This window comes from Salmo trutta, chromosome 29 (genome assembly GCF_901001165.1).
Source record: "Salmo trutta chromosome 29, fSalTru1.1, whole genome shotgun sequence".
NCBI classification, from domain to species: Eukaryota; Metazoa; Chordata; class Actinopteri; order Salmoniformes; family Salmonidae; genus Salmo; species Salmo trutta.
Genome location: NC_042985.1, coordinates 43,068,297 through 43,093,081, shown reverse-complemented (window position 1 = coordinate 43,093,081; position 24,785 = coordinate 43,068,297). Strand labels below are relative to the sequence as shown.

The 24,785-nt window shown below is 41.0% G+C and overlaps 2 protein-coding genes across 2 annotated transcripts in view; both read right to left on the bottom strand.

Moving 5' to 3' along the window:
• LOC115167650 (phosphatidylinositol 3-kinase regulatory subunit alpha) overlaps positions 1–19,304 on the bottom strand; it is a 44,605-nt gene extending 25,301 nt beyond the window's left edge. The window contains exon 1 of the mRNA XM_029722259.1: positions 19,193–19,304. The gene's annotated coding sequence lies outside the window, so the exon portion shown is untranslated. The remainder of the gene's footprint in view (positions 1–19,192) is intronic.
• shld3 (shieldin complex subunit 3) lies at positions 8,731–19,785 on the bottom strand. The gene is made up of 2 exons (XM_029722260.1): positions 19,680–19,785; positions 8,731–9,911 (listed from the first exon to the last, which is right to left on the bottom strand). The coding sequence occupies exon 2, from the start codon at positions 9,885–9,887 to the stop codon at positions 9,129–9,131; it is 759 nt and encodes a 252-aa protein (XP_029578120.1). The 5' UTR covers positions 9,888–9,911; positions 19,680–19,785; the 3' UTR covers positions 8,731–9,128.
• Between the last annotated feature and the right edge of the window lie 5,000 nt (positions 19,786–24,785).

Genomic DNA, 24,785 nt, shown 5'->3' with positions numbered 1-24,785 from the left:
CACAAAGCATGGCATGACTATGAAAATTATATATTCTGAAAACGGGGAAGGATGGACAAAAATCCACAGCTTCCCCCCCTATATTTTTTTTACCAATTCTAATGTCAATAAAAAATTATTAATTGCAGACAAGTATATTTCTATAACATGTTTGAGATTGTAAATTGATCATGCAAATTACATTTGTGAAAAGCCAGTAAAAAGAATAGTCACGAGCCTCTATTGAATAGATGGCCACTAATTATTTCTGGTGATGTGGGAGGGGTTTTGTGGTCAAACAACAAAGAGAAGAGGTGCATAACTTGCTACAGTATACAAAAGTTTCGGTCTCACAACCTTCATGAGACAAAAGGTCTAAAGTTGAATGATGGGGAAACGTAACCAAACTCTTAAACAGAGCTCTAGATGCTAGGACTGACAGTCCCTGATAATGAATTCCACTATGAAAACATACATCAAATTATGATAAAGGGGGCTATTAAGGAACCATTCAGCAATTGTGTGATTTTGTTATTAACAGAACCGCTTCACTCGTTCTGCTTCCATTGTGGGATGGAGAACCTGGAGGGTAAAAATATATTTGATTGGGTAAGCGGCTACACAAGTGTATATATTGATGTCATTACATACAGTTAGGAAAGCAACAAATATAATTCATGAATCTTATAGAGATACTGTAGTTAAGGAAAATGAGTATAATATTGAAAACAGATAATCTGCTAATGTACTGAGTTCTCCCCTGCTTGGTAAAGAGGGCATCTCTGATTAACCCAGAGAGCACACTAGCTGACACATACCACAATTTCTCCAGGCACACTAACGTAGCCCATTGCCATTGCATTCTACCACTCTGGCGAGCATGGCAACAGGGTTCACATCCAGCGATAAAGCCAGTTACGGAAGCCTTTGAATGCAATATAAAGTCAGTTTGATTATCTTGTCTCTATGGTAAAGTCATACATTTTTGTAGACCTTACAGTGAAATGCTTACTTACAAGCCCTTAACCAACAATTCAGTTAAGAAAATATCACCAAAAAAAGTAAGAGATAAGAATAACAAATAATTAAAGAGCAGCATTCAATAACAATAGCGGGGCTATATACAAGGAGGTACCGGTACAGACTCAATGTCAATGTCAATGTGCAGGGGCACCGGTGTCAAGGTAATATGTGCATGTAGGTAAATGGGGGGCAATGCAAATAGTCTGGGTAGTCATTTGATTAGATGTTCAGGAGTCTTATGGCTTGGGGGTAGAAGCTATTTGGGAGCCTCTTGGACCTAGACTTGGCGCTCCGGTACTGCTTGCCGTGCGGTAGCAGTGAGAACAGCCTATGACTAGGGTGGCTGGAATCTTTAGGGCCTTCCTCTGACACTGCCTGGTAATGGAGGTCCTGGATGGCAGGAAGCTTGGCCCCAGTGATGTACTGGGCCGTACGCACTACCGTCTGTAGTGCCTTGCAGTCGGAGGCCGAGCAGTTGCCATACCAGGCAGTGATGTAAGCTGCAAAACCTTTTGAGGATCTGAGGACCCATGCAAATCTTTTCAGTCTCCTGAGGGGGAATAGGTTTTGTCGTGCCCTCTTCATGACGGTCTTGGTGTGCTTGGACCATGTTAGTTTGTTGGTGATGTGGACACCAAGAAACTTGAAGCTCTCAACCTGCTCTACTACAGCCCCGTCGATGAGAATGGGGGCGTGCTCGGTCCTCTTTTTCCTGTAGTCCACAATCATCTTCTTTGTCTTGATCACATTGAGGGAGAGGTTGTTGTCCTTGCACCACACGGTCAGGTCTCTGACTTCCTCCCTATAGGCTGTCTCATCGTTGTCGGTGATCAGGCCTACCACTGTTGTGTCATCAGCAAAAGTGATGGTGTTGGAGTCGTGCCTGGCTGTGCAATCATGAGTGAAAAGGCAGTACAGGAGGGGACTGAGCACGCACCCCTGAAGTGCCCGTGTTGAGGATCAGCTTGGCAGATGTGTTGTTAAATACCCTTACCACCTGGGGGTGGCCCGTCAGGAAGTCCAGGATCCAAATGCAGAGGGAGGCATTTAGTCCCACGGTCCTGAGCTTATTGATGAGCTTTGAGGGCACTATGGTGTTGAACTCTGAGCTGTAGTCAATGAATAGCATTCTCACATAGATGTTCCTTTTGTGCAGGTGGGAAAGGGCAGTGTGGAGTGCAATAGAGATTGCATCATCTGTGGATCTGTTAGGGCGGTATGCAAATTGGAGTGGGTCTAGGGTTTCTGGGATAATGGTGTTGATGTGAGCCATGACCAGCCTTTCAAAGCACTTCATGGCTACAGACGTGAGCGCTACGGGTCGGTAGTCATTTAGGCAGGTTACCTTAGTGTTCTTGGGCACAGGGACTATGGTGGTCTGCTTAAAACATGTTGGTATTGCAGACTCGGACAGGGAGAGGTTGAAAATGTCAGTGAAGACACTTGCCAACAAGTAAGTCTATAGGCTACTAGTGGAACTAACCTTGGGCTGAATTTAATAATCAGAATTCCCTTCTCCCAACTGCCGTGCTCCGAAGCACCTCTCACTCACATGGCTCTCTCAGATATCTCAATTCTTATTAGCTAACGCCCATCATGTGATGGGGTCCTTTTCAAAGGTATCTCAGCTAAGTAGGCTACACGTGAAGAAAGACATATCAGGGACGCAAATGTGCGCGTCCCTCGTATCGAATTCCGAGGTGCATATTGAAGACGTCGACATTTACTTTGTCAGCCAACAAGATGAGTAGGCCTAACAAACAGCAAAAGCACTAGCCTATGTCAAGCTACTATCCCCCATAGTATGAAAGATGACCTATTCTATTGGTCAACTTGTCCTTCTGTGCAATAAATAAATATTCCAAACATACTCTGGGACAGTTGTGGGATGCGATAGATCCCAAACTAATACAACCACTCTCATAAAAAAAAATATTTAAAAGCAATGAGGCTGATGCAACAGATCAGAACATTTAGCTTGAAAAAGGTAAAACTATTAGGCTATTTCTTCACATTATAAGCAAGAATGTGTGAAAAATGAAATCAATTAGCAGGAAAACACTGTTCTCAAAAATGACCGCAAACCCCATTATGCATGTAATGCTTTATTATCATTGAGCATTTTTATGGTGAAAATGTTCTTCCCCAAACTTGAAACTGTGTGCCAGTAAGGCTCTACACCGGTTATAAAGTAGATTAATGTGCTTATTTGGCCACTTTAGTTGTGATACAAACCTAATCAAAACATATACAGTGCCTTGCAAAAGTATTCATCCCACTTCGCGGTTTTCCTATTTTGTTGCATTACAACCTGTAATTTAAATGGATTTTTATTTGGATATCATGTAATGGACATACATTTTAATAGGCCAAATTGGTGAAGTGAAATGAAAAAAATAACTTGTTTCAAAAAATAATAAAAAAATAAAAACGGAAAAGTGGTGCGTGCATATGTTTTCACCCCCTTTGCTATGAAGCCCCTAAATATCTGGTGCAACCAATTACCTTCAGAAGTCGCATATACACACACACACACACACACACACACACACACACACACACACACACACGTTCTGAAAAGGCCCCAGAGTCTGCAACACCACCAAGCAAGCAGCACCACCAAGCAAGCGGCACCATGAACACCAAGGAGCTCTCCAAACAGGTCAGGGACAAAGTTGTGGAGAAGTACAGATCAGGGTTGGGTTATAAAAAAATATCAGAAACTTTGAACATCCCACGGCGCACCATTAAATCCATTATTAAAAAATAGAAAGCGTATGGCACCACAACAAACCTGCCAAGAGAGGGCCGCCCACCAAAACTCATGGACCAGGCAAGGAGGGCATTAATCAGAGAGGTAACAAAGAGACCAAAGATAACCCTGAAGGAGCTGCAAAGCTCCACAGCAGAGACTGGAGCATCTGTCCATAGGAACACTTTAAGCCATCACTCCACAGAGCTGGACTTTACGGAAGAGTGGCCAGAAAAAAAGCCATTGCTTAAAGAAAATAAATAAATAAACACATTTGGTGTTTGCCAAAAGGCATGTGGGAGACTCCTCAAACATATGGAAGAAGGTACTCTGGTCAGATGAGACTAAAATTGAGCTTTTTGGCCAACAAGGAAAACGCTATGTCTAGCACAAACCCAACACCTGTCATCACCTCGAGATCATCATCACCACAGTGAAGCATGGTGGTGACAGCATCATGCTGTGGGGATGTTTTTCATCGGCAGGGACTGGGAAACTGGTCAGAATTGAAGGAATGATGATGGAGCTAAATACTGGGAAATTCTTGATGGAAACCTGTTTCAGTCTTCCAGAGATTTTAGACTGGGACAGAGGTTCACCTTCCAGCAGGACAATGACCCTAAGCATACTGCTAAAGCAACACGAGTGGTTTAAGGGGAAACATTTAAATGTCTTGGAATGGCCTAGTCAAAGGCCAGATCTCAATCCAATTGAGAATCTGTGTTATGACTTAAAGATTGCTGAACACCAGCAGAACCCATCCTACTTGAAGGAGCTGGAGCAGTTTTGCCTTGAAGAATGGACAAAAATCCCAGTGGCTAGATGTGCCAAGCTTATAAAGACATACCAACAGACTTGCAGCTGTAATTACTGCAAAAGGTGGCTCTACAAAGCATTGACTTTGGGGGGGTGAATAGTTATGCACACTCAAGTTCTGTGTTTTTTTGTCATATTTCATGTTTGTTTCACAAGAAAAACTATTTTGCATCTTCAAAGCGGTAGACATGTGTAAATCAATAGATACAATCTGGAATTAAAATAGTTTTTGGGGGGTTTGTAAAGGCAACAAAATAGGAAAAATGTCAAGGCGGATGAATACTGTAGCAAGGCACTGTAGGTGCATTTAAGCATCAGCTGTCAGAGCAGCTTACCGATCACTGTACCTGTACACAGCCAATCTGTAAATAGCACACCCAACTACCTCATCCACATATTATTACTTACACTCTTGCTCTTTTGCACCCCAGTAGCTCTACTTGCACATCTATCACTCCAGTATTAATGCTAAATTGCAATTATTTTGACTCTATGGCCTATTTATTGCTTACCTCCCTACTCTTCTACAAGCTGCCAGTCCTCAACTGGCAGCTTCATTAAATAGTACCCGCAAAAACACCAGTCTCAACGTCAACAGTGAAAAGGCGACTCCGGGTCGCTGGCCTTCTAGGCAGAGACTCAAAGAAAAAGCAATTTTCAGACTGAAAAATAAAAAAAAATGATTAAGATGGGCAAAAGAACACAGACACTGGACAGAGGAACTCTGCCTAGAAGGCCAGCATCCCAGAGTCACCCCTTCACTGTTGACGTTGAGAATGGTGTTTTGCGGGTACTATTTAATGAAGCTGCCAGTTGAGGACTTGTAAGTTGTCTGTTTCTCAAACTAGACACTAATGTACTTGTCCTCTTGCTCAGTTGTGCACCGGGGCCTCCCACTCCTCTTTCTATTCTGGTTAGAGACAGTTTGCGCTGTTCTATGAAGGGAGTAGTACAGTGTTGTATGAGATCCTCAGTTTATTAGCAATTTCTAGCATTGAATAGCCTTCATTTCTCAGAACAAGAATAGACTGACGAGTTTCAGAAGAAAGTTCTTTGTCTGGCCATTTTGAGCCTGTAACTGAAACCACAAATGCTGATACTCCAGATACTCAACTAGTCTAAAGAAGGCCAGTTTTATTGCTTCTTTAATCAGAATAACAGTTTTCAGCTGTGCTAACATAATTGCAAAAGGGTTTCTAATGATCAATTAGCCTTTTAAAATAATAAACTTGGACTAGCTAATACAACGTGCCATTGGAACACAGGAGTGACGGTTGCTGATAATGGGCCTCTGTACACCTATGTAGATATTCCATTTTTTATTTTAAATCTGTCGTTTCCAGCTACAATAGTCATTTACAACGTCTACACTGTAGTTCGGATCAATTTGGTGTTATTTCAAATGGAAAAAAAAAAGAAGGTTTTCTTTCAAAAACAGTAAATTCTAAGTGACCCCAAACTTTTGAACGGTAGTGGATATTAAATAATATACAGTTGAAGGTGGAAGTTTACATACACCTTAGCCAAATACATTTAAACTCAGTTTCACAATTCCTGACATGTAATCCTTGTAAAGATTCTCTGTCTTAGGTCAGTTAGGATCACCACTTTATTTTAAGAATGTGAAATGTCAGAATAATAGTCGAGAATGTTTCAGGCAGCGTTCCACAAGCTTCCCACAATAAGTTGGGTGAATTTTGGCCCATTCCTCCCGACAGAGCTGGTGTAACTGAGTCAGGTTTGTAGGCCTCCTTGCTCGCACACTTTTTCAGTTCTGCCCACAAATTTATCGGATTGAGGTCAGGGCTTTTTGATGGCCACTCCAATACCTTGACTTTGTTGTCCTTAAGCCAATTTGTCACAACTTTGGAAGTATGGGGTCATTGTCCATTTGGAAGACCCATTTGTGACCAAGCTTTAACTTCCTGACTGATGTCTTGAGATGTTGCATCAATATTTCCACATAATTTTCCTTTCTCATGACGCCATCTATTTTGTGAAGTGCACCAGTCCCTCCTGCAGCAAAGCACCCCCACAACATGATGATGCCACCCCCGTGCTTCACGGTTGGGATGGTGTTCTTCGACTTGTTCTTCGGCTTGCAAGCCTCCCCCTTTCTCCTCCAAACATAAAGATGGTCATTGTGGCCAAACAGTTCTATTTTTGTTTCATCAGACCAGAGGACATTTCTCCAAAAAGTACGATCTTTGTCCCCATGTGCAGTTTCAAACCATAGTCTGGCTTTTTTTTTTAATGGCAGTTTTGGAGCAGTGACATCTTCCTTGCTGAGCGGCCTTTCAGGTTATGTCGATATAGGACTTGGTTACTGTGGATATAGATACTTTTGTACCCGTTTCCTCCAGCATTTTTACAGGGTCCTTTGCTGTTATTCTGGGATTGATTTGCACTTTTCGCACCAAAGTGCGTCCATCTCTAGGAGGCAGAACGCGTCTCCTTCCTGAGCGGTATAATGGCTGCGTGGTCCCATGGTGTTTATACTTGTGTACTATTGTTTGTACTGATGAACGTGGTACCTTCAGGCGTTTGGAAATTGCTCCCAAGGATGAACCGGACTTGTGGTCTACCATTTTTAGATGATTTCTTTTGATTTTCCCATGATGTCAAGCAAAGAGACACTGAGTTTGAAAGTAGGCCTTGAAATACACCCACAGGTACACCTCCAATTGACTCAAATTATGTCAATTAGCCTACCAGAAGCTTTTAAAGCCATGACATATTTTTCTGGAATTTACTAAGCTGTTTAAAGGCACAGTCAACTTAGTGTTTGTAAACTTCTGACCCAGTGAAATTGTGATACAGTGAATTATAAAAGTTAAATAATATTTCTGTAAAGAATTGTTGGAAAAATTACTTGTCATGCAAAGTTGATGTCCTAACCGACTTGCCAAAACTATAGTTTGTGAACAAGAAATTTGTGGTTGAAAAACGAGTTTTAATGACTCCAACCAAAGTGTATGTAAATTTCCGACTTCAACTGTACACACGCAAAAACGTATTGTGCCGATGAAGTAACACTTTCGCAAAAACCTACAGTAGCTAGATTCCCATCCAATTTGCGGCAGATTTTGATGCATATATTTCTAAAATCTGAATAATACAATATGAGCATATTCCTACCAGATGATTCCGTCTAATTGACTTTGAGGATAAAAGGCTGTGGGTGATGATACTGCACATAAAAATAAACTATTGCTGTTAAATTCTCATGTACAGAATGAAAAATACAAGTTAAATGGGTTTCCATAACATTTTCAACTCTACTGGATGGTTTTGTCGCAAAAACTTTTGGTGATATAGCAAATGTACGCACTCTGGTCTTGGCACATGCGCTCTAGCCAACAGCTACAGTGCGGCTAGGCTACCTACATTGAGATTATTATAGATAAGAGTTTTATTATTTGCATTTGTCAAAACGGCAGCCAAGCACCGATCATCTTGTCAGAGTAAGACCCTCGATATTTATTGGAAAGGAGCATCAAGCTCATCACCTTGTACTTTTACCACCCTGTGAAGGTTATCATAACTTCTTTCATCTGTAGCCTAATAAACTGCATGCTTTCCCGAGTCTTAGTGGGAGGACCACACAACATATCGTCGCATGACTCCAAGTTTACTTCAATATGATGGTTATTATATTAATATTGGCGCATCAAGGTGTTTCCACCACCATTTCTTGCATAATACATTTGACTGACACAAAAAGATCCCACCATGTTGAACAATATATTGGCATAATAAAATTTGATTTCATATAGTCATGACTTTTTTCATGGGTCAGGTTATTCATCAGCATTAAATGGTTGGATGGAAATGTCGAATAAAAATGTAGTTGAAGTGTTTCCATTGCCCATTTTGGCAAATTGCACATTAATAAATTGTTAACAGACTGTATGCCCTCCCACCTTTCTGTTTTATGTCTTAGGTAGCCCGCGAAAGCCAGCATGGATAGAATGCCGTAACTAACTAATATTTGCCATATTGTAATACTTATCATGTGCAACGGTCTGTGCCATGGGAAAACTTGCACTCCTATAGAACTGAAATAATTGGCTGGTGAAACTTGCCAGCCAACCAGAAAAGCAAGGTGAAGCAATTCAGGCATTCTTGAAAGTTAGGACAAGCAGTGTCCTGCAAAAAAACATGTTTATAGTTGAATGATGTTTATTTTTCAAGACGTAGGCATTTAGAATTCAATTGAGGAGTGGAGCTTTATAGTTACATGGTGACATCACGTTCCCCGCGTACCTTCCAAATGATTTGGCAATCATTTATTCGAAAAACAGTTTCCAGCATCATTTGCCGCAATAACAAAAGTTCGACTGAAGAATAATCCATTACCACTGTCAAATGGAGAAAAATGTTGTAGATCTTTATAAAATGTCTCCTCTATATGCCGTTTCAATCACAAGTCTCAGATTTTTTTGTTGTTGCGACATTACTTTAAAATCGAATACACCTGGGTCAATGGAAACCTGCCTACTACAGTAAAAAAAAAAATTGAGTGACACACGGATCAAATTCTGACAATCACTAATTTCTATAAAGTGAAAATGTCTCCAAGTCTATGAACAAATAAAGTGATCTGTCCAGTGACTTGAAATTCTTCCTTTAAATAATTTCCAACATATTCACAGTATAATACATCGCAGAACACACAGATTTGTGTCAGATCCCTCTGAATGTTGGCATTGCAAGTCGGAAGCATGGAGTTCCTGATGGCCCGGTTCAGTCCTCTCCATGTATGTTCTATGTCTCCAGTGACAAAGTTCAGTTTGTCAATAACCCATTTTGCTCTCTGGCGCATGTGAAGTCCGTGCTTCCAAACAACCTTGTGGAATTGTTTGGAGAATGTTAGAGTGTTGTGAATGTATAAACCTCTCTGTGAAAAAACACTCCATGATCTTTTCACTTCCCTCTCACTATGGAGAGTATCTTTATGCTGTGCTGACGTTCCAATCTTAGAGCATGCCTGTACATGCAAGGTGGATCTTCCCAAACTGGTTAGAGCCAAGTTCTGAATGCTTTCGGCACAGGGATGGGAGGTTAGTAATGGCTCCGCAGACTGCAGATGTGTTTGGATATTTTCCAAATCTTCCAGAGAAATAATCGGCGGTGACTTTAAGGGTCTAATTGGCAGCAATTTGTCACTTTCAGGTGGGAACCATGGTGTAAATATAGGCAAAACACGACAGGGGAAGTCCTCCAAGGCCTTTTCTGTTTTGTCCACTAAGACTTTCAAGCTGCCATCTGTGCCTTTGTAATGCAACAAGACATCCATAAGGTTTTGCCATCTCATTCCTCACAAGTCCATATCACAGTCCTACAGAAGATTATAAGAGAAGACATGTGGTTAAAATCAGTATTGAATGACTGTACATCAAGTGCTCTTTGTAAAAAAAATTGTGTGTAACAATGTTGGTTTTTTGAAGAATACTGTTTGGAAAAACCTGAAATAGCTCTGTGCTACTTTCATAGCCCAGACTGGGATCTGTCATCAGCATCTGTTATTACATTGTTGTAATGTAACACAGATATGCTGATAGGGCTGGGCGATATAGCCCAAATATAATTTTACCCTATTTTTCCAAAAGTTGCACGGAATGATGGTATTTAGTGTTTTTAAATAATAAAAAAGGTCTAAATATGCTTTATGAGTACTTAATGACCCTAGGGTGGCAAGACATACAGTGCATTCAGCAAGTATTCATACCAGATGACTTATTCTGCATTTTCTTACTTTACAGCCTTATTCTACAATGGATAAAATCATTTTTCCCCCTCAATCTACAGACAATATCCCATAATGACAAAGCAAAAACTTGTTTTATTTTTAAGAATACAAAACTAAAACATCACATTTACATAAGTATTCATACCCTTTACTCAGTACTTTGTTGAAGCACCTTTGGCAGAGATTACAGCCTTGAGTCTTCTTGGGTATGCTGCTACAAGCTTGGCACACATGTATTTGGGGAGTTTCTCCCATTCTTTTCTGCAGATCCTCTCAAGCTCTGTAAGGTTGGATGGGGAGCTTCACTGTACATCTATTTTCAGGTCTCGCCAGAGATGTTAGATTGGGTTCAAGTCCAGGCTCTGTCTGGGCCACTCAAGGACATTCAGAGACTTGTCTCAAAGCCACTCCTGCATTGTCTTGGCTGTGTGTTTAGGGTCGTTGTCCTGTTGGAAAGTGAACCTTCGCTCCAGTCTGAGGTCCGGAGTGCTCTGGAGTAGGTTTTCATCAAGGATCTCTCTGTACTTTGCTCGGTTCATCTTTCCCTCAATCCTGACTAGTCTCCCAGTCCTGCTTCAGAACAACATCCCCACATCCTGATGCCGCAACCACGTTTCCTACAGATGTGACGCTTGGCATTCAGGCCAAAGAGTTAGTTCAATCTTGGTTTAATCAGACCAGAGAATCTTGTTTCTCATGGTCAGAGTCCTTTCGGTGCCTTTTGGCAAACTCCAAGCGGGCTGTCATTTGCCTTTTACTGAAGTGTGGCTTCCGTCTGGCCACTCTACCATAAAGGCCTTATTGGTGGAGTGCTGCAGAGATGGTTGTCCTTCTGGAAGGTTCTTCCATCTCCAAAGAGGAATTCTGGAGCTCTGTCAGAGTGACCATCAGGTTCTTGGTCACCTCCCTGACCAAGGCCCTTCTCCCGCAATTGCTCAGTTTGGCCGGGCGGCCAGCTCTAGGAAGAGCCTTGGTGGTTGCGAACTTCTTCTATTAAAAGAAGAATTGAGGCCACTGTGTTTTTGGGGACCTTCAATACTGCAGAACGTTTTTGGTACCCTTCCCCAGATCTTTGCCTCAACACAATCCTGTCTCGGAGCTCTACGGACCTCATGGCTTGGTTTTTGCTCTGACATGCACTGTCAACTGTGGGACCTTATATGGACTCATGTGTGCTTTTCCAAATCATGTCCAATCAATTGAATTTACCAAAGGTGGATTACAATGAAGTTGTTAAAACATCAAGGATAACCAATGTAAACAGGATGCACCTGAGCTTAATTTCGAGTCGCATAGCAAAGGGCCTGAATACATATGTGAATAAGGCATCTTTATTTGCAAGAATTTCGAGAAAAAAAAATTAACTTTGTTATTATGGGGTATTGTGTGTAGATTGATGAGGAAAACTAAATAATTGGATCCATTTTAGCATAAGGCTGTAACGTAACCAAATGTGGAAAAAGGTCTGAATACTTTGCAAATAAGTGATTTCAATAAGCTTTATTCATTTTGATTGAAGTTGGATTGTTTTATACTGTTCAAATAATTTCCAGCATTTATATCAATTTCTGCACTATTGTTATCATTGCCACATTATATGGGCCAAAAATCTAGGCCTAGTTAATTGGTGAACTGTTGGAAGCATGGAAATATCATTATTATACATTTGGAATATAGTGGGTAGCATCTTTAATACATTTATGCTTGGCACAAAAACGAACGAATAGTGCAGGGAGGAATTATTTACAGGGTAGGAACCAATGTGTTGGTCACTGTTTCCAGGGGACCCTAATTAGATGTTACATAACATGTTGTTTTCTTACCTGATATAGCTAACTAACGTTGCACAAACGACATGCTTATCTAGGCCTACACCAGCACTAGGCTGTATTAGTTAGCTACGCTTGCTCCAACTTTTAGAAAGCTAGCTAGCCAGCTAACTAGCGATTAGCATCTAATACAATTTATTTTAGCCACAACTTGCTAAGAAAATAAACTAGTAGACAGTAGATTGCAGATAGTATGATACACAAACGAATTGTGTATTTATAGATCGCTTGTGGAAAGCAGCATTATTGTCACCAACATCTTGTGGCATCTGACCATGCAGACTGCAGAGTGAACGGCAAGTGCTCATGACTCAGTGCTTGAGCAATTACTCTCTCGAGTGATAGGGGGCAGGGCTTGGGAAGCTGCATGCAGCAAGCAGGAGAGGGAGAAAGAGGACCCAAGTAGAGTAAACTATAAAAACTGACATTACATGCACCGGAGTTGCATATCACATTTAACAAACCAAACATTGAAATACCGTTCTAGTCAAAACCCAAACCAGTCGGTGCACCAATACCGGTATATAGTAAGCTATGAACTGGGTGGTTCGAGCCCTGAATGCTGATTGGCTGACAGCCATGGTATATCAGACCATATACCATGGCTATGACTAAACATTTATTTTACTGCTCCAATTACGTCGGTAACCAGTTTATACTAGCAATACGGCACCTCGGGGGTTTGTGATATGGCCAATATACCACGCTGTGCCTAAGAACAGCCCTTGCCCGTGACTACACCCCCTCATGCCTTATTGCTTAAATACGGTACACCGCCCAGCCCTAGATGCCGGTGACATATCCTAGTTAACAGCCAGGCGAAGTATGTGCACAACGGTTAACCACAGAAACAAGATAATTAAGGTGGCTATGCTTTTGATGTTGAGCCAGCTTGCGTTAAAGACGCATTTGGTCTTTAACGAGGTCCGGAGGGCCGTACCGACAATTGATTATATGTCCTCGCTGTAAAAATGTACACAATATACTCTATCATTTTGGGAATTTTAGATACTCCCTGACGATCTAGCTATAATTTCTGTGCGTATTAGTGAGCTGGACACAGTCAAGAAACATAGGTCAATTATTTGTACACGGTTTCAATTTTGTTTTAGTCATTTTAAAGTATAGTGAGTTCGACACATCTGGTTTAAAGCATGGCAATGGCTGTTTCTTCTCAATATCATAGTTGGAGGCAGAAGTTCTATATTCCTACTGCTCTACCCTTCCCCACAAAGTGTGTATTTTTATTTGTTTCTAACTTTGACCCAACTGTCAAACCTGCTGCCCCCAACTGCTTTGCAATATCTGTGCTGGATGCATCTTGAGAGACGTAATATTGTGGTCTCCCTGTAGAGGGTTGCATTCCCGCGGATCCCGACAGAGATCATTGTGGCGTGGTTGGTATCAGTACAGCGTCAATGTGCGGGGGTACAGGTTAGTCGAGATAATTAAGGTAATATGTACTGTACATTTAGCTAGGGGTAAAGTGACTATGCATAGATAATAAACAGCGAGTAGCAGCAGCGTAAAAAAAAAGTTCAGCAGTCTTATGGCTTTGGGGTAGAAGCTGTTAAGGAGACTTATGGATCTAGACTTGAACTTAGTCTCGTGTGAATCGATATCCCTGTGTTTTGAGAGAAATGTCTGAGTTTGACCGGTGTTGCTTGCGGTTTGAGCAAGAAAACAACTGATTTGATAATGTGCTGCGCATAGTCTGCTGTATATATGAAGGGTCTACATGTATCAACTTTCAAATGTAATGCTTTTATGTTTTGTGCGAATTTATTGAACATCGCCAAATGCATAATAAAAAAATATTATGACCAGTTTAATGCAACCTTTTTGTGTTAATAGATCGCAATGCAGCATGCAACTGAGCTAAACGTTTGGAAATTACAAGTTCACTTTCTCATACATAGCCTAAAACGCATATAATCTGAAGGCTGGGGGGCATTTAGGGCGTATTCTACTGCGGATCACTAAAATATCCTAATGATTATGATCACACTTCCTCAATTAAAATATGGTGACACTGTACCAAAGATGGTTTACAAACTTGGGAACCAAGCTCGATTTATCAGGGTAGCCTGTTATCGCCTGGAGTTGTAATATCTTCACCCCTAGAAAAAACTCCCAGGCTTCTGTCATAACTGTCAATTTATTTAAAAAAATAATAATTACAATAGGGCAGTTTTTTTATTTTATTATCCTGTCCAATCATCCTCTGGAATAACATAACCAACATTATCTAATACTATTCCCATGTGAATAGTTCTTTAGGCTAATGAATAGAAGGCAGAAGGACGACAGTTTCCAAATAAACTGTGGGACCAAAAATAATATTTTCATCCCAATTTCGTCCGTCTGACTGCCCATAGCATGAAATACACCCTGTATATACGTTAGTGTTACTTTTATTACTTGAGCTTATTTAGTAAATATTTTCTTAATACGGCATTGTTGGTTTAGGGCTTGTAAGTAAGCATTTCATGGTGAGTATTGTATTCGGCGCAAGCGGCAATTTTTTACTTAATTAAAAGAAACATGTAATCATTGAAAAGGAAAAGGCACAATGCAATGCTACTTTTCATTTTCAATAAGTATTAACTAGCATGTCGGCCCAAAATTTTCCTTGCAAAAAAAAAAAAAAACGATAGCGATAGCCAATATTTAAAAATGTTGGTTCAAAACCATAGGGCGGCGCATAATTGGCCCAGCGTCGTCCGGGGTAGGCCATCATTGTAAATAAGAATTTGTTCTTAACTGACTTGCTTAGTTAAATAAAGGTTACACACACACAAAAAAGTTAATTTGTTGGCATTTACGCATGTCCCCATTACCAGTAAAACATCATCAAAAGCTATTTCTTTCACTTACTTGCTGTGCTGTTTCGTTGTTCATTTGTTCAGTGGTTTCATTTTCAACCGGGATTTCTATGGAACGCCGTTTGGGTCTTTGCATGTCAAAAAGTATACAATTTAACAGTATTTGATGTGTCAAATAAGCTTTTTGACCAATCAGGACATGAATGACTGCACGTCACATAATTTAGCGCGTTCATTAATTTTTTTTACGTAGTTATTACACTATCACTCGTATTTGATATGTCAGAACGATTCATCGAAACGTATGCTATGATGCTGGTAAAGTTGTCTCGTGCATCTACAGTACTGGTCACAAAAAAAAGCTAGCTAGCTCATGGATGCAAACAAAGTTCTTCCCCCAAAAAATAGCAAAAAGACAATCTGTTTCAGTAGCTATAGTTAGCTAGCTAACTCAGCAAAAAAAGAAACGTCTCTTTTTTAGGACCCTGTCTTTCAAAGACAATTTGTAAAAATCCAAATAACTACACAGATCTTCATTGTAAAGGGTTTAAACACTGTTTCCCATGATTGTTCAATGAACCATAAACAATTAATGAACATGCACCCATGGAACGGTCGTTAAGACACTAACAGCTTAGACTGTAGGCAATTAAGGTCAGTTATGAAAACTTAGGACACTAAAGAGGCCTTTCTACTGACTCTGAAAAACACCAAAAGAAAGATGCCCAGGGTCCCTGCTCATCTGCGTGAACGTGCCTTAGGCATGCTGCAAGGAGGCATGAGGACTGCAGTTGTGCAATAAATAAGGACTGCAATAAATTGCAATGTCCGTACTGTGAGACGCCTACGACAGCGCTACAGGGAGACAGGACGGACAGCTGATCGTCCTCACAGTGGCAGACCACGTGTAACAACACCTGCACAGGATCGGTACATCCGAACATCACACCTGCGGGACAGGTACAGGATGGCGGCAACAACAACTGCCTGAGTTACACCAGGAACGCACAATCCCTCCATCAGTGCTCAGACTGTCCGCAATAGGCTGAGAGAGGCGGATTAAGGGCTTGTAGGCCTGTTGTAAGGCAGGTCCTCACCGTCACCTATAGGCACAAACCCCCCGTCGCTGGACCAGACAGGACTGGCAAAAAGTGCTCTTCACTTACGAGTCGCGGTTTTGTCTCACCAGAGGTGATGGTCAGACTCGCATGTAATGACGAAGGAATAAGCGTTACACTGAGGCCTGTACTCTGGAGTAGAGGTCGACCGATTAATCGGAATGGCCGATTAATTAGGTCCGATTTCAAGTTTTCATAACAATTGGTAATCGGTATTTTTTTGCCACCGATTTGCAAATTTTTTTAAATATATATTTTTTTACCTTTATTTAACTAGGCAAGTCAGTTAAGAACACATTTCTGTTAGTCACATGTCTGTGGAACTTGTTCAGTTTATGTCTCAGTTGTTGAATCTTAAGTTCATACAAATATCTACACATGTTACATTTGCTGAAAATAAACAGTTGACAGTGAGAGGATGTTTCTTTTTTTGCTGAGTTTATATAGCTAGGTGTATAAGACAGTTCTTATTTGATTAATGGTGGTCGGACCCATCTATGTGAAGCTAGCCACAATAAGGATTAGCCACAAGTGGACTTTGCGGTTAGCCTTCAAGATAAAAATATGGCATAATTATACGATTTGCATCACTGTCAATGACATACTTTTATTTTGAAGGCAAACCGCAAATTCCACTTGTGGCTTATTTCACATAGGTGGGTCACAGATACCCAAATGCCACCATAGGTATGCACGTCAGCTTTGACATCGATTTTGCACATTGGCATTAAACTAGACATTGGCCGATACCGATGTTGCCGTTTTTAGCTAATATCGTCCGATTCCGATATGTTCACCGATATATCGTGCATCCCTAGTATTAACCATTTGTCTCTGCCTGCAAATCGTCCACCTAAAAGGTAAAACGTAGCAAGTGTCATTGTTATTCTTGCTGCTTTAAGTTCAGTAGCCATACCTGCTAGATCAGGCACGTGTGGTCTCAATTAAATAGAACAGGCTATAGCCTATGCATGGGCGGATAAGCATGGGGCAGTTATCTTTCCAAGGTACACTTCACAAAAATATAAAATGCAACAACTTCAAAGACCTTACTGAGTTGCAGTTCATATAAGGAAATCAATTTAAATAAATGTATTAGGCCCTAACCTATGGATTTCACATGACTGTGAATACAGATATGCATCTGTTGGTCACAGATACCTTAAAAATGTAGGGGTTTGAATCAGAAAACAGTATCTGGTGTGACCACCATTTGCCTCATGCAGCACGATCTCCTTCGATCAGGCTGTTGATTGTGGCCTGTGGAATGTTGACTCACTCCTCTTCAAATGGCTGTGTGAAGTTGCTGGGTATTGGAGGGAGCTGGAGAACAGTGTCATACACGTTTGGGATGCTCTGGATCGACATGTTTAACGGGTGATATGTCTGTTGAGTATGCAGGCCATGGAAAGAAATGGGACATTTTCAGCTACCAGGAATTGTGTACAGATCCTTGTGACATGGGCCGCGCATTATCATGCTGAAACATGAGGTGATGGCGACGAATGAATTGCACGACAATGGGCCTCAGGATTGTCACAGTATCTCTGTGCATTCAAATTGCCATCTATAAATTGTAATTGTGTTTGTTGTCCGTAGCTTATGCCTGCCCATACTATAACCCAAATGCCACCATGGGGAACTATTTTCACAACTTCAGAAAACTGCTCACCCACAGGACACCATACATTTTGTCTGCCATCTGCCCTGTAGATTTGAAACCGGGATTCATCCGTGAAGATATCCCTTCTATTCAAATAAGCCTCACATAGCAATTAAAAAAATTCTACAGTCTCTAACTACCTCATTTCATGGTCTTATTTTCGTGGACAGATGTTGGGTGGAGTAAACCGTCACGTCTCCTCTTCCTCTCTGTTGAAGCCCTTAATTGCAATATTCATGTTAAAACGTTTTTTTTTTTTTTAAATCCAGAGTCATCTAACTCGGATCGTAAGTAAGCATTTCACGGTTAACAGCTTCTATCCCCGCACATTGACTCGGTACTGGTACCCCCTGTATATAGCCTCATTATTGTTAGGTAATTTTCTCGTGTTACTTTTTGATTCGATTTTTTTAAATGTTGTTTATTAAGTAAATATTTTCTTAACTCTATGTCTTTAACTGCATTCTTGGTTAAGGGCTTGCAAGTATGCATTTCACAGTAAGGTGTACACCTGTTGTATTCGGCGCATGTGACAAATAAAATTTGATTAATAAAAATCTAGATTTGGCACAACATTGCACACGTTACACATTGCATTCATTTTTAAGTCAGCTCGGTTTTCGTTTTAAGCGTCTTCATATCATTCTCTTGTTATGCAACGAAATGGGAAACTTTGTATTTGTAGTCACTGTCACACATAGAATTATGAATACGAGCTCTATGATATCACATTCGTTCTGAAGTTATGGGGGGGGGGGGTCACACAAAGACATAACATTAATTTTGTGTTTAGGGGAAATCTTAGAATAAAGTGACGCGAAAGGGAAAACAACATCTAATGACCCACTTAACTGTTCTACGAGCGGTCTGACGCAGTCGTTAAAAAACGAGCGTTTTCAACAGCACAATGGTTTCGGGAAACAGCTCGGAGATGTAACAATGCTCCTACTAAGGGTCTAACGATGAACGTAGCCTTAAGATGCTTTTGGGAAACCGGACCCTGGCCCAAGACAAGTGAGCTTTCCCTATAACATCAGGTGTCGCAGGTTCAAACCCTACTACTCCTTATTGTATAGTTAAAAAACGATGTACCGGTACTCAATGTTGTTAGCAAGCAAGCAAACTATTAGCGTTAGTTATTTAGCAGTGAAACCCATGTTATTTAACTGTCACTCGCGGGGCAATGCCTTCAATTGCAAGTTAACTTTATATAATTTAAGAAAATAAGTTAGCTAACAATCATTCTTTTCTCTCTTTGTTTTGGTTAAATAGCAAACGTTAGCTAACTAAGTTAGCAATTTAACGTTAGAAAGCTACAACAAGCCAGCTAGCTAGCCAAACTGAGTGCAACAACGTTAGTTTAACTGCTAGATTACTATGCATTTCGCTACTTTATGGGGTACATACATTCGGGTTATCAATATTTGATACTAACCGGTAGTTTTGGTTCAAAATCCAAAAGGAGTCAGTAACCAGAGTAAAAATTTTAAAAAGTCCGCAAGCGTGTAGATCCAGTTCACGCCACGGTCTCGCGAGCCTTGTTTTTTATACGAGCACAGAAAAGCAGGTGGTCATCACTAGTTACAACAGCCACAAAGTCAGAAGACCCACCTACTCGACCAATCAGATGAGGGAGTGTGATGACGTGTATGCCGATTGGCTAGCCGGGGCAGACGAGAGACATGAATTTATTTTATTTCGTGATCCATCAATGATTTGATTATTTATTAGCTATAATAAAAACAATCTTTGTAAATTAAGTGGTAATCGGATGTCTTATTAAAACTCAGCTTGCAAGCGTATCATTACGTTTGCCCATACTCATAGTTACTTGTCTTAACCCAAAATAGGTATACGCCAATATCTGCATTGTTTTTAAAATGTCATGTAGACAAACTGAACCTAGATTCAAATATACTTACTGGAGTAGCTCCCTCTGCACATGTTATGTTACCATGAGACGCCATTTTAACCGACTTCATTATACAAACTAACTTCATTATACAAACCGTTCTTATAAGAACTCATTGCTCTGAAATGATGGCGTCTCATGGAGACATAACATGCGCAGTTTGAGCTTACTCCAAGAAGTAGATTTTGAACTTGGGCTCAGTGCTGCCACCGCCCATTGAATAGCTCCATTTGAAGGCTGACCGGGGTACTGCATGCTGCCAGTAACAACTACATTATCCTCTACTTTGTGCAATTTTAAATAATCGGTTCAAGGATATACATCTCGTGTATTAGAAACAATTATTGGTAACATGATTGCCGAAATATTTAGTATTTATTTACACAAAGATTGACCACAAAGATTGACATTTTTCTATTCACTGTATTGCTGGATCCTGTTTTCTGTAAGTGTAACCGATGTGAAATGGCTAGTTAGTTAGCGGTGGTGCGCGCTAATAGCGTTTCAATCAGTGACGTCACTCGCTCCGAGACTTGAAGTAGGGTTTCCCCTTGCGTTTGCAAAGGCTATTGTGGCGCGATGGGTAACGATGCTTCGTGGGGTGTCAGTTGTTGATGTACAAGGGTCCCTGGTTCGAGCCCCGGTTGGGGCGAAGAGAGGGACGGAACCTACACTGTTACATAAACAATGCCTGCAAGTCACCCTTGAATTACGTGGCTTCAATGAGAAGGGGCAGTTGTTCTCCCCATGGCAATCTGATTGACTTGTGCTTGTATCAACAAGGCTTGATAGAATCCACCGACTGATCTAGCAACTCCTGTTAGATATTTAACAAAAACTACCGGTTAGTATCAAATATTGGTTGTACCAGGAAAGTCAGCGTATGTTATACAGTGAGGGAAAAAAGTATTTGATCCCCTGCTGATTTTGTACATTTGCCCACAGACAAAGAAATGGTCAGTCTATAATTTTAATGGTAGGTTTATTTGAACAGTGAGAGACAGAATAACAACAAAAAAATCCTGAAAAACGCATATCAAAAATGTTATAAAAGGATTTGCATTTTAATGAGGGAAGTATTTGACCCCTCTGCAAAACATGACTTAGTACTTGGTGGAAAAACCCTTGTTGGCAATCAGAGGTCAGACGTTTCCACCAGGTTTGCACACATCTCAGGAGGGATTTTGTCCCACTCCTCTTTGCAAGTCATTAAGGTCTCGAGGCTGACGTTTGGCAACTCGAACCTTCAGCTCCCTCCACAGATTTTCTATGGGATTAAGGTCTGGAGACTGGCTAGGCCACTCTAATGTGCTTCTTCTTGAGCCACTCCTCCGTGTGTTTTGGGTCATTGTCATGCTGGAATACTCATCCACGACCCATTTTCAATGCCCTGGCTGAGGGAAGGAGGTTCTCACCCAAGATTTGACGGTACATGGCCCCGTCCATCTTTCCTTTTGATGCAGTGAAGTAGTCTTGTCCCCTTAGTGAAAAACACCCCCAAAGCATAATGTTTCCACCTCCCTGTTTGACGGTGGAGATGGTGTTCTTGGGGTCATAGGCAGCATTCCTCCTGCTCCAAACACGGCGAGTTGAGTTGATGCCAAAGAGCTCCATTTTGGTCTCATCTGACCACAACACTTTCACCCAGTTGTCCTCTGAATCATTCAGATGTTCATTGGCAAACTTCAGACAGGCATGTATATGTGCTTTCTTGAGCAGGGGGACCTTGCAGGCGCTGCAGGATTTCAGTCCTTCACGGCGTAGTGTGTTACCAACTGTTTTCTTGGTGACTATGGTCCCAGCTGCCTTGAGATCATTGACAAGATCCTCCCGTGTAGTTCTGGGCTGATTCCTCACCGTTCTCATGATCATTGTAACTCCACGAGGTGAGAGCTTGCATGGAGCCCCAGGCCGAGGGAGATTGACAGTTCTTTTGTGTTTCTTCCATTTGGGAATAATCGCACCAACTTTTGTCACCTTCTCACCAAGCTGCTTGGCAATGGTCTTGTAGCCCATTCCAGCCTTGTGTAGGTCTACAATCTTGTCCCTGACATCCTTGGAGAGCCCTTTGGTCTAGGCCATGGTGGAGAGTTCGGAATCTGATTGATTGCTTCTGTGGACAGGTGTCTTTTATACAGGTAACAAACTGAGATTAGGAGCACTCCCTTTAAGAGTGTGCTCCTAATCTCAGCTCATTACCTGTATAAAAGACACTTGGGAGCCAGAAATCTTTCTGATTGAGAGGGGGTCAAATACTTATTCCCCCATTAAAATGCAAATAAATTTAAAACATTTATGACATGCATTTTTCTGGATTTTTTTGTTGTTATTCTGTTTCTCACTGTTCAAATAAATCTACCATTAAAATTATAGACTGATCATTTCTTTGTCAGTGGGCAAATGTACAAAATCAGCAGGGGATCAAACACTTTTTTCCCTCACTGTACCTGGAGTCTTCACATATGAATGAATGGTGTCACGTGATCAATGACTTTGTCCATTCACATACAGTTCAAGTCAGAAGTTCATATACACTTAGGTTGGAATCATTAAAACTCGTTTTTCAATCACTCCACAAATTTCTTGTTAACAAACTATAGTTTTGGCAAGTCGGTTAGGACATCTACTTTGTGCATGACACAAGTAATTTTTTCAACAATTGTTTACAGGCAGATTATTTCACTTATAATTCACTGTATCACAATTCCAGTGGATCAGAAGTTTACATACACTTAAGTTGACTGTGCCTTTAAACAGCTTGGAAAATTCCAGAAAATGATGTCATTGCTTTAGGCTTTAGGCTAATTGACATCATTTGAGTCATTTGGAGGTGTACCTTTGGATGTATTTCAAGGCCTACCTTCAAACTCAGTGCCTCTTTGCTTGACATCATGGAAAAATCAAAAGAAATCATCCAAGACCTAAGGAAAAAAATTGTAGACCTCCACAAGTCTGGTTCATCCTTGGGAGCAATTTCCAAATGCCTGAAGGTACCATGTTCATCTGTACAAATAGTAGTATGCAAGTATAAACACCATGGGACCACACATCTGTCATACCGCTCAGGAAGGAGAAGTGTTCTGTCTCCAAAAGATGAACGTACTTTGTTGCGAAAAGTGCAAATCAATCCCAGAACAACTGCAAAGGACCTTGTGAAGATGCTGGAGGAAACAGGTACAAAAGTATCTATATCCACTGTAAAATGAGTCCTATATCGACATAACCTGAAAGGCCGCTCAACGAGGAAGAAGCCACTGCTCCAAAACCACCATAAAACACCAGACTACGGTTTGCAACTGCACATGGGGACACAGATCGTACTTTTTGGAGAAATGTCCTCTGGTCTGATGCAACAAAAATAGAACTGTTTGGCCATAATGACCATTGTTATGTTTGGAGGAAAAAGGGGGAGGCTTGCAAGCCGAAGAACACCAACCCAACCGTGAAGCACGGGGGCGGCAGCATCATGTTGTGGGGGTGCATTGCTGCAGGAGGGATTGGTGCACTTCACGAAATAGATGGCCTCATGAGGCAGGAAAATTATGTGGACAAGACATCAGTCAGGAAGTTAAAGCTTGGTCGCAAATGGGTCTTCCAATTGGACAATGACCCCAAGCATACTTCCAAAGTTGTGGCAACATGGCTTAAGGACAACAAAGTCAAGGTATTGGAGTGGCCATCACAAAGCCCTGACCTCAATCCCATCGAAAATTTGTGGGCAGAACTGAAAGTGTGTGCGAGCAAGGAGGCCTACAAACCTGACTCAGTTACACCAGCTCTGTCAGGAGGAATGGCCAAAATTCACCCAACTTATTGTGGGAAGCTTGTGCATGGCTACCCAAAACATTTGACCCAAGTTAAACAATTTAAAGGCAATGCTACCAAATACTAATTCAGTGTATGTAAACTTCTGACCCACTGGGAATGAGATGAAAGAAATAAAAAGCTGAAGTAAATCATTTTCTCTACTATTATTCTGAAATTTCACATTCTTAAAATAAAGTGGTGATCCTAACTGACCGAAGACAGGGAATTGTTACTTGGATTAAATGTCAGGAATTGTTGAAAATCTGAGTTTAAATGTATTTGGCTAAGGTGTATGTAAACTTTCGACTTCAACTGTGTGTTCTGATTCCATTTTGAATTCGCATTTGTAGTTAAAGATGAAAACCTATAATACTTTAAACAAATTATTCATGTATTCTGCTTTTTATATAACTCAGGAATGTGATTAATTATTGTGTAGCCACAGATGTCTTGGTTCATATGGATAAAGGTGTATGTAAACTTCCGACTTCAACTGTATACAGTGCATTCGGAAAGTATTCAGACCCCTTGACTTTTTCCACATTTTGTTACGTTACAGCCTTATTCTAAAATATATATATTTTTAAATCCTCATCAATCTACACGCAATACCCCATAATGACAAAGCGAAAACAGGTTTTTAGAATTTTTTGCAAATGTATTAAAAAACAAAACAGAAATACCTTATTTAGTATTCAGACTATTTGCTATGAGACTCAAAATTGAGCTCAGGTGCATCCTGTTTCCATTGGTCATCCTTGAGATGTTTCTAAAACTTGATTGGAGTCCACCTGTGGTCAATTGAATTGATTGGACATGATTTGGAAAGGCACACACCTGTCTATATAAGGTCCCACAGTTGACAGTGCATGTCAGAGAAAAAAACCAAGCCATGATGTCGAAGGAATTGTCCATAGAGCGCTGAGACAGGATTGTGCCGAGGAACAGATCTGGGGCAGGGTACCAAAACATGTCTACAGCATTGAAGGTCCCCAAGAACACTGTGGCCTGCATCATTCTTAAATGGAAGAAGTTCGGAACCACCAAGACTCTTCCTAGAGCTGGCCATCAGGCCAAACTGAGCAATCGGGGGGAAAAGGGCCTTGGTCAGGGATGTGACCATGAATCCGATGGTCACTAAGAGAGCTCCTCTTTGGAGTTGGGAGAACCTTCTGCAGAACTCCACCAGTCAGGCCTTTATGGTAGAATGGCCAGACAGAAGCCACTCCTCAATAAAAGGCACATGACAGCCCACTTGGAGTTTGCCAAAAGGCACCTAAAGGACTCTGGTCTGATGAAACCAAGATTG

Bases quoted from the DNA above. Each gene is read 5' to 3' on its own strand.
- shld3 (XM_029722260.1), bottom strand. From the start codon at position 9,887: ATGAGATGGCAAAACCTTATGGATGTCTTGTTGCATTACAAAGGCACA.